The 10,011-nt window shown below is 44.9% G+C and overlaps 1 protein-coding gene across 7 annotated transcripts in view; it reads right to left on the reverse strand.

Moving 5' to 3' along the window:
• Positions 1-6,639, reverse strand: part of Rhot1 (ras homolog family member T1) — a 63,081-nt gene extending 56,442 nt beyond the window's left edge. For 3 of the 7 annotated variants that reach the window (XM_021175386.3, XM_021175387.3, XM_021175385.3), the window contains exon 1: positions 6,366-6,638. In XM_021175386.3, coding sequence (XP_021031045.1) covers positions 6,366-6,441 — 76 coding nt within the window. In that variant the 5' untranslated portion in view covers positions 6,442-6,638. Of the gene's footprint in view, positions 1-2,354; positions 2,374-6,365 lie in introns of those variants that run through there. The other 4 variants (XM_029483401.2, XM_029483400.2, XM_021175388.3 and 1 more) reach the window with 3 other exon arrangements.
• Positions 6,640-10,011: the final 3,372 nt, after the last annotated feature.

Here is a 10,011-nt window from a genome sequence, read left to right on the forward strand (position 1 = left end):
TAGCCACCTGGCCCAGCTACAGTCTTTTTTTTTTTTTTAAGTGTGTGTGTGTACATGAAGAAATTCAGATTTCTTCACCATTCAACTTATTAGTCCAAAGGGCAGTTCCAGCTGCCTGAAGAGGCTCCTATCAATCTACATTTCTGCACCAGACATTTGCAACAGGTGAGGCCTATTGCAAAGGGGACATTGACAGTAAAGATGACAAGGAGGCCAGAGCAGGGCATCAAATGCTCTGGAGCTGAAGTTGTCAAGTACAGGCAAGAGTTAACATGAGGTGTTTTCCTCTATTACTTACACCTTATCTTTTGAAAGAGTGTTTCTCACAGAAGATGGCAGTCACTGGTTCAGTAGGCTGGCTAGCTATTGACCCCTAGGGGATCTGACGGTCTCCACTCCTACTATTTGGGGATTACAGACACATCTGATCACACCCAGCCTTGCCCTTTGGCTCCCTTTCCCAGACAGGAGCTCTCTATATAGCCCTGGCTGTCCCGGAACTCACTACGTAGACCAGATCAGCCTCAAACTCACAGTCACTTGCCTCTGCCACCCAAGTGCTGTGATTAAAGGTGTGCACCACCAGCCCAGCTTTTTGTTTTGTTTTGTTTGTTTAAGACTTATTTATATGGATTTCACTTGTGTGAATGTCTGTGCACCACATGTACACAGTGCCAGCAGAGGCCAGAGGAGAGCATCAGACACCCTAACTGGAGTTACATATGGTCTGAGCCACCTTATAGGTGCTGGGACCCAACCACAGGTCTCATGGGAAAGCAGCCAGTGCTCTTGCCCACAAAGTCACCTCTCCAGCCTGTGCCCAGCCTTTTTAGGATTTATTTATTTATTTATTTATTTCATGTATGTAAGTACACTGTTTCTGTCTTCAGACACACCAGAAGAGGGCATCAGATCCCATTACAGATGGTTGTGAGCCACCATGTGGTGGCTGGAAATTGAACTCAGGACCTCTGGAAGAGCAGTCAGTGCTCGTATCCGCTCTCCATCTCTCCGGCCACATACCCAGCTTTTTTAGTAGGTGCTGGGGATCCAGGCTCTCCATCTCTCCAGCCACATACCCAGCTTTTTTAGTAGGTGCTGGGGATCCAGGCTCTCCATCTCTCCGGCCACATACCCAGCTTTTTTAGTAGGTGCTGGGGATCCAGGCTCTCCATCTCTCCAGCCACATACCCAGCTTTTTTAGTAGGTGCTGGGGATCCAGGCTCTCCATCTCTCCAGCCCCATACCCAGCTTTTTTAGTAGGTGCTGGGGATCCAGGCTCTCCATCTCTCCAGCCACATACCCAGCTTTTTAGTAGGTGCTGGGGATCCAGGCTCAGGTGCTCATGCTTTGGTGACAGACACTTTATCAACTGAGCCATCTCCTAAGTCTTTACGCCTTTAAGGGTAAATTTTGATTCATAGGTGCTAGGACATAGAAAGAATGTCCCTATATACTTCATACAGAATACTTTGTGCAAAGCCGTTCTGACACATACCTTAATCCCAGTACTTGGGAGGCAGAGGGAGGCAGATGTCTGTGAGTTCGGGCCAGCCTATTCTACAGAGTGAGTTCCGGGACAGCCAAGGCTACAAGAAGAAAGCCTGTCTTGAAAAACAAAGCAAAACAAAAAAGTAACCATTAATGTTAACTATGATATTTAAATAATTGGTTAATAAAGTATTGCTAATTCTATGATTAACAAGGGTATTTTGTTAAGCATAGTATAACAAACCTAGCTAAAGGGAAGCTTATTTGTTTGTCTTTGTTTTTTTGAAAAAACAGTCTTTCTATTATGTAGCTCTGGCTTTCCTAAAACTTGCACTGTAGACCAGGCTGGCCTCAAACTCAGAGATCCACCTGCCTCTGCCTCCCAAGTGCATAGATGAAAGGTGTCAGATCTGAACATGAAAAATTATGACCTGAAGACTAGGCTTCATGTGAGTGCACTTTTAAAGACTTTTAGAAATATGTTCTGTGATAACAGTAATTCACTTTTGATCTGATTTGAATGGTATTTGATAAATAATTAAGTGATGACATAAATGGCATTTAAAATACTTTGTCATTCTTTGCAAACAAAATGTCTCAAGACTTTATAAACAGCCTAAGCTCCTTCATCTGTGCACGAAGCAGAAAGCAGTTAGTAGCATGATGCCCAGATGCACAAGAATGGTCCAAGAAGACATCCTTTCACCACACCCATAGAGCAAGATGACGGAGCTAACACAACACCGAAACCAATCACCACTTCAGAGTCAGTGAATGAAGTGGCCCTGCCTGGCTCAGGGAGGACACTGACAGACACACAAAATAACAGTGACCCAGAAGAATAGACTTGAAATTCACCATACCAGAATGGATGGCTGTTCCTTTCTCTCTGCCTCCCCCACCTGCAACCATCTGAAAGCAAATGAAAACTAGATGTTTAAATAAGCATATTAAAAACTCAAATCACGGGGGCTGGTGAGATGGCTCAGTGGGTAAGAGCACCCGACTGCTCTTCCGAAGGTCCAGAGTTCAAATCCCAGCAACCACATGGTGGCTCACAACCATCCGTAACGAGATCTGGCACCCTCTTCTGGAGTGTCTGAAGACAGCTACAGTGTACTTATAATAAATAAATAAATCTAAAAAACAAAACAAAAACTCAAATCACGAGCTGGAGCAATAGCTCAGCAGTTAAGAGCACCGACTGCTCTTCCAGAGGTCTTCAGTTCAATTCCCAGCAACCACATGGTGGCTCACAACCATCTCTAATGGGATCCAATGCCCTCTTCTGGTGTGTCTGAAGACAGTAACAGTGTATTCTACTCATAAGATAAATAATTCTTTAAAAAACAAAACAAAACATAAACCCCCAAATCAAAACAACTTTTGTCTAATATCAGAGGAATAGATAATGAGCCAGATCTATTTTAAAATAGTCTCTGACACACACTTACATACCATTTAGTCATTTAATTTTAAAATCTTTGTGTGTGTGTGTGTGTGTGTGCTTGTGTTTGAAGATAGTATCTCACTATGTAGCCTAGACCTGCCAGAACTCACTAGATAAGCCAAATTGGCCTTGAACCTGTGGTGATCTCCTCCCCCCTGGCCCCCCACTTGAGTGCTAGGATTACAAGTGTAAGCCCTAAATCTAGGATTTAAAATGCTACAGCTAGGCTAAAGGCTGACAAGTATTTACATTAACTCAAAAAAGTAGGGCCTGTATGACTGCTCAGCAGGTGAAGGCATTTGCCTCAAAGCCTGACTACCAAAGTCCAATCCCCAGAACCCACATGGTCAAAAAGAACAAATTCCCACAAGCTGTCCTCAGACCTACACACACACACACACACACACACACACACACACACACACGTAAGAAATAAATCTAAGAAGTAAAGCTCAGGCTGGGCGGCAGTGCACACCTTTAGTCTCAGCACTTGGGACACAGGCAGGCAGATCTGAATTCGAGGGCAGCCTGGTCTACAGAATGAGTTCCAGGATACCAGGACAGCCAGGGCTACACAAAGAAACCATTTTTGAAAAACTGAAGGAAAAAAAAAGGATTTACCTATCAAATACTACTCATTAAAATAACTGATATCCTATGCTTCAGTTAAGTGTAACTATACTTCTAACATTTCAAAATGCGAAAGCATTTGTATCAAGCTGAGGAGCTCACTTGGTGGAGTGCTTGCTACCTAGCAAGCACTAAGCCTTGATACAAAGCACCACAAAACCTAAGCAGGGTGGGGCAAACCAGCAATCCTGGCCTTTGCGGTACAGCTGAAGGACCAAAAGTTCCAGGTCACTATACAACACCTCCCAGGCAGCCTAGAAAACGTAGTATTTTACCTTAATGAGAAAAGGGTAGAGAGGGGAAAAGAGAAGAAGGGGTGGAAAATATATACATGTGATATGGTTTGCTTAGTTGTTTAGTTGTTTGGTTGGGCTTTTTCAAGATAGGGTTTCTCTGTGTAACCATGCTGGCTGTCCTGGAATTCACTCTGTAGACCAGGCTGGCCTCCAACTCAGAAATCCACCTGCCTCTGCCTCCCAAGTGCTGGGATTAAAGGTGTGCACTACCATGCCCAGCTTATAGTTTGCTTTCTTAATAGTAGTGGATGGCCTAACGCTTTGGTGCCAACCTTACCCTGCTCATGCTATAATGTAGATTGAGCGGAAGTCTTCACATGTAAGGCAAATGTCCTACCACTAAGCTACACGCGCTAGTCCTTGAAATTTTTTGATTAACCATCCTCCTACTTCAGACTCCCAAGTAATGGCTCACAGATGTGTGCCATCCGCACGGTTGGCACCATCCTCCTAGGAAAAAGCAGGCTCTCCTTCAAAAGCTAAGGCTTTCTCTTATAACTTGCTCCCTGTGGTCAGAAACCCCACACAGAGTTGTTCCGATTCTCTAGCTGGCTTTCAGGACTACATGACACACTTTATCTAACAAATTTTAAACTTCTGCATATTCCTAAGTAATACTGTCAAAGTTGATGTAAAATGTCCTAAGGATGACACTGAACCTGACATATGTATAGCATTCCTTTTTTTTTTTTGTTTTTTTTTTTTTTTGAGACAGGGTTTCTCTGTGTAGCCCTGGCTGTCCTGGAACTCACTTTGTAGACCAGGCTGGCCTCGAACTCAGAAACCAGCCTGCCTATGCCCCCCCCCCCCCGGGTCCCCAGGAGTGCTGGGATTAAAGGCGTGCGCCACCACGCCCAGCATGTATAGCATTTCTACTCAGTCTATACACTAATGCTGTATCATCGGTTCCTATATTGAACACCAAATCCAAAATATCTTTTTTACAAATTGAGTTTTAAAAAGCACTAGACTTTTAAAAAATACAATTAAGGGGTCACCTGCTCACTTTCCCTAATTTTTCCCCAAATGTATCAGCACCAACCATGCCTTAGATAATGTCTTCCTTTACTGTTAGAGAACTTGATGCAAAAGAAAGAGTAAGACACCATTATAAATAAGGCCTAAAATTCATAACTGAAAATAAAAAAGCACACTATGCTTCACGAAGCTTAGTTCCCAATTCTGACTAAAGAGTTCTCCCAAAAGCTGCTACAGCTACACGGATCAACAGTCCACAGTCGTTTCCTTCCCTCCTGCCCCTTTCTGAGGCCAGCAGACTTGGGGCTGGAGTGGTTAAAAGCAGAAAACCCAAGTCTGGTGGCTCAAACCACCTGTAACTCTAGCTCCAAGGGATCTGACTCGCTCTGTCTGGGCCCTAAGAGCACACCCTACCCCACCCACCAAAACTTGTTTTGTTTTTATTAATATGTACACTTTCCTCCTTAGGAATGTATCACAGCGACCTAGAGAGGCTACTTAAAGATATAACTGAGTGGTTCATAATAGAGTGCTTCAAATCAGTAATGGCAAAACATGAACTACTGAACCCCTCTTTTTAATTTAGTTGCCATGATTAGGTCATGTACCTTGCAGTAAGATCAGAAATCCCTGCTCTATACTGTATTCCTATCAGCCAGCAAAGGCATTGTTTTTGTTGTTTTTTCTTCTTTAGCAGAAAAAAAGTGAGATCTATCTTTAAAGAGCATGGGAACATGTGCCTGTTCGGAAGCCCTATATGCCTGCTCTTGTTAAAAGAACTACTACAGAACTATGGAATAGCTAACAAGGAGAGAAAATTAAGGTTTCTAGGGTAACAATCGCCCCATCTAAAGATCCCTCCCTAGTTAAGTATCGTTCACTCAATACTCATATTATTAACTTAAAGGAGTTTGTTCGACACAAGTACAGCAAAAAGAAAAAATAAATAAATAAAAATTAAAAAATCTAATTTTTAAAAATCCCGCTATCTTAAGCTCTTAAGCTCTTTTTCTTCTTCGTGCTGGAAACTGAATCCAGGTTTTTATGCATGCTAGAGTTCTACTACTGAGCTACTTACTCAAGCAAGCCGACGCTTTCTCTTAATGCCCATGCACAGTAGCAGTGAAGGCAGCAAGTGAAAAAAAAAAATTCCAGAAACCTGACCTTGCTCCCAAGTCCACTACTTCTGCACTTCTCCTCCCCCTAGTGTCCCCGCCAGCCGGTTCCCGCAGTCCCAAGTGCTCAGTCTGCCTGTTCCAACATCTGCCTGGCAATGAGTGACTGACAGGCGACCAGAGGGTCGGACGGGAGGTGGCCCGACAAACGCTGAGGCCCAAGAGGAAAGAACTCCAGGAGGTGGTGGCGACGGCGACAGCTTTCGCAGCGAGAGGACCGGGCGTTAGGGACTGAAGGGGGACAAGGCCTGCGAGGAGCAGAGGGCCAGGGTAGGGAAGAGCAGAGGGGCTGGCAGGCTTGGAGAGGGCACCGGGGCTGCGAGGCCGGGCAGGGCGCGGACTCACGTTCTCCCACCAGCAGGATCCTCACGTCTTTCTTCATGTCGGAGGCTCGCAGGGGCCGCACTCGGCCCGCACGCATGGAGCGCACGCCTCACGCCGGGAGCGTCCAGCCCGTGGCGCCGCTCTCCCTGCGCTACCGCCGCTCCCTGCCAGCCTTAGGGGCCTCTGCGCCCGAATCTCGGCCGCCAGGACCTGCGGCACAGACTCCTCCGCTACCGCTCAGCTTCGGAGCCGGGGCAAGCCAGCTCCGCCTCCTCCGGCTCCGCGGACGCGGGCGGCGGCGGCGGCGAGGACGACGGCGGGCGGCGAGGGACACGCGCTTTCGGAACCTCAACGCTCTCGTATCTGGAACAGCGCCCCTGCAGGCAGGCAGACGGTAGCGCAAAACCCGGGAGGTTCGCCTGCCACACTCTGAACACTGCCAGAGGATGTAAGTGACAGATTCCTTAGTCAGAGCCCACATGTTTTACAGAACAAGAACAGAAGAGTCCAGGGTCACGCAGCAGGAGCTTGGTCGTGAATCGGAGGAGAGACTTCTTCACTAAACGATAATGTCCAGGAGGGCAAGAGACCTGCCTGGTTTTCAGCTGTGTTCACACTGTTGGACTTACCTTTCAAAAATGCTTTATTGAACAAGGTTACTGGCTCCCAGGGTGTGAACACTCCCCAGAGCCCATCACCTGTTTATTGTTTTTTTTTTTCCCTCAAAATGTATTATTCTGTATATTTGTGTATGACACGTGCGTTTGAGTATCTTCCATGGTGAGTATGTGGCGGTCAGAGGACAGTCCTCAAGAATTGGTACTTGGCTGACATTATGGCACAAGCCAGCACTTAGAGGCACTTTGGATCCAGGGGTCAAACTCAGGTCATTAGGCCTGAACAGAAAGCACTTTTACCCGAGACCATATCACAGCCCAAGAAATTGTTTAAAAAAAAAAAAAAAAAAGCCGACAGCCGGGCATAGTGGCGCACGCCTTTAATCCCAACACTCTTGGGAGGCAGAGGCAGGCGAATTTCTGAGTTCGAGGCCAGCCTGGTCTACAAAGTGAGTTCCAGGACAGCCAGGGCTACACAGAGAAACCCTGTCTCGAAAAAAAGTTTTAAAAAAAGAGCCGGGCGGTGGTGGCGCACACCTTTAATCCCAACACTCTTGGGAGGCAGAGGCAGGCGGATTTCTGAGTTCCAGGACAGCCTGGTCTACAAAGTGAGTGCCAGGACAGCCAGGGCTACACAGAGAAACCCTGTCTCGAAAAACCAAAAAAAAAAAAAAAAAGAAATTTCATGCCAGTAGGGGGCTATAAGAGACATTCTCTCAAAACAGTACATACACCAAAAATTACACATACTTTATACATATATGAAAATAATTTAGGGATTCAAATGTTTATATAATCTCTGCTTCTTCTAGCAGTCACGTGGTCTATAGCAGTTCAGAGATGCTGAGCAATTTCCTGGGTTTCGGTCCTGGTTCCATCACCCAATAGCAATGTGATACTGAACAAAATCTTTTACTTCCCTGAGTCTATTCCTTCTTTTGTGGCATGGCAATGATTGTGATTCCTTCTGCCTGCCCAGGCTGTTAAAAGAAAGCATACAATTTTGCCATGTCCAGCATTTGTGGCAAGACCAGGATGTACTCTGTTGGTCTCAGGTAGCATCATGATCAGGAAAGTCCATGAAAAGTTCTTCACAGGCTCGAAGGCAAACACCCTAGGTTCCATACTGTAGTCCCCATCTTAGTTTTCAGATAGATGGATTGATTGATAGATAACGCCATGCTTCCCACTATGATGATATGATAATGGACTGAACCTCTGAAACTGTAAGTCAGCCCAAATTACATGTTGTCTCTTATAGAGTTGCCTTGGTCATGGTGTCTCTTCATAGCACTAAAACTTTACAGACAGAAATAGAAGGAAACCCTTTCTTAAAAAGTGTCAGGGAAAGCTGGTGTGTTGATATAAACCATCCCAGTATTCAAGAGGTTGAAGCAGGACCACTAGTTGAGAGCCAACCTGAGCTACCCAATGAAACCCTGTCTCAAACAAGCAACAAAACCCCACTTTGTGATACAACAGGGGGTAAAGGCACACCTCTTGTTCACAGAGAGATGTCCCTAGGACGGTAGGTGCAAAGAAAATTACAGGACTCTAGAGGACTCATGGCCCCTCTGCCTGTTTCTTCTCTACCAAATGAAGATGTCAGACCCTTCCTTGCATAATTAATGTTCCACTATTTTCTGATGGAATCACCACCAGATAAACCCACTATAGACAGAAATCTAGTAATCTAACCTTCCAAGTACCACATTTAAGTAACACAGTAGTTTATCTTCCTGATCACACAGCTGAGAGACACTTGCTGCTGCTGTCCTGCCTATTACTAGTCCAGAAAGGCATCAAAAATTGTAAAATACAATTCTATTAACCATGTTATCACTTTGGCACTATGATACATTTTAGCCAAAAGATGGAGAAACAATTGACACTACTATAGATTTCTTTTTTAACTTAGCTGGAAGTGATGACAGGTGCCTTTAATCCCAGTACTCAGGAGGCAGAGACAGGCAGATCTCTTAAGAGTTCTACTCCTGGGGGACTTTGGGATAACATTGGAAATGCAAATGAGGAAAATACCTAATTTAAAAAAAAAAAAAAAAGAGAGAGTTCTACTCCAGGTTCTGGGAGAGATGGTTCAATGGTTAAGAGCACTGCCTACTGCCTGCTCTTCCGAAGGTCCTGAGTTCAACTCCCAGCAACCACCTGGTGGTTCACAGCCATCTATACCAGGGTCTGATGCCTTCTTCTGGCATGCAAGTGTACATACAGGTAGAGCACTCATACATAAAATAAATAAAAATGTTCTTAAAAAAGAAAAAAAATAGTTCTATTCCAGCCAAGACTACATAAAGAGACCTTGACTCAAAACAGGTCAGCAATAATAAATAAATAGTCAAATCACAGTAAGTCAGAGATTGGGCTTTGTATCTGAATAATGTATCATAAAGAATTTTAGCTGGGGATGTATCCCATGCCATTAATCCCAGCACTCAACAGGCAGGGGCTGGCAGACCTCTGTGACGTTAAGACCAGCATGATCTATAGAGCAAGTTTCCAAGTTTCAGGACAGCCAGGGCTACACAGAGAATCCTTCTCTTGAAAACCAAAAACCAAAAAAAAAAAAAAAAAAAAAAATGTGTTTATTTAGTGTATGGTGGATGTGTGTGTGTGTGTGTGTGTGTGTGTGTGTGTGTGTGTTTAATGCAAACGCATACTCCTTCTCATGCTATTGGAAGTCAGAAGCCTTCCTCTGTGACTGTCCACCTTGGTTTTGCTTGAGAGAGGGTCTCTCACTAAAGTTACAACTCACTGATACGGCTAGAGCGCCTGGCCAGCAAGCCACTCAGGATTTGCCTGTCTCCACCCCTGCACCCTCCACACTCAGCACACACATGTGGCACTTTTTATGTGGGTGCTGAGAATCTGAACTCAAGTCTTTACTTCTTTACCCACTAAGCCATTTTCCAAGGCCCAAAACTTTTCTTTAAAAACAAAAAAAAGTTACACAAAGACCAGATCATTAATCACAAAGGCCTTTTGAAGAAAAGCAAGCACTTGGGCAACTGCCACCTCAAGCCACACTCTGT

This window comes from Mus caroli, unplaced genomic scaffold (assembly GCF_978045245.1).
Source record: "Mus caroli unplaced genomic scaffold, Mus_caroli_1 scaffold_13, whole genome shotgun sequence".
NCBI lineage: Eukaryota > Metazoa > Chordata > Mammalia > Rodentia > Muridae > Mus > Mus caroli.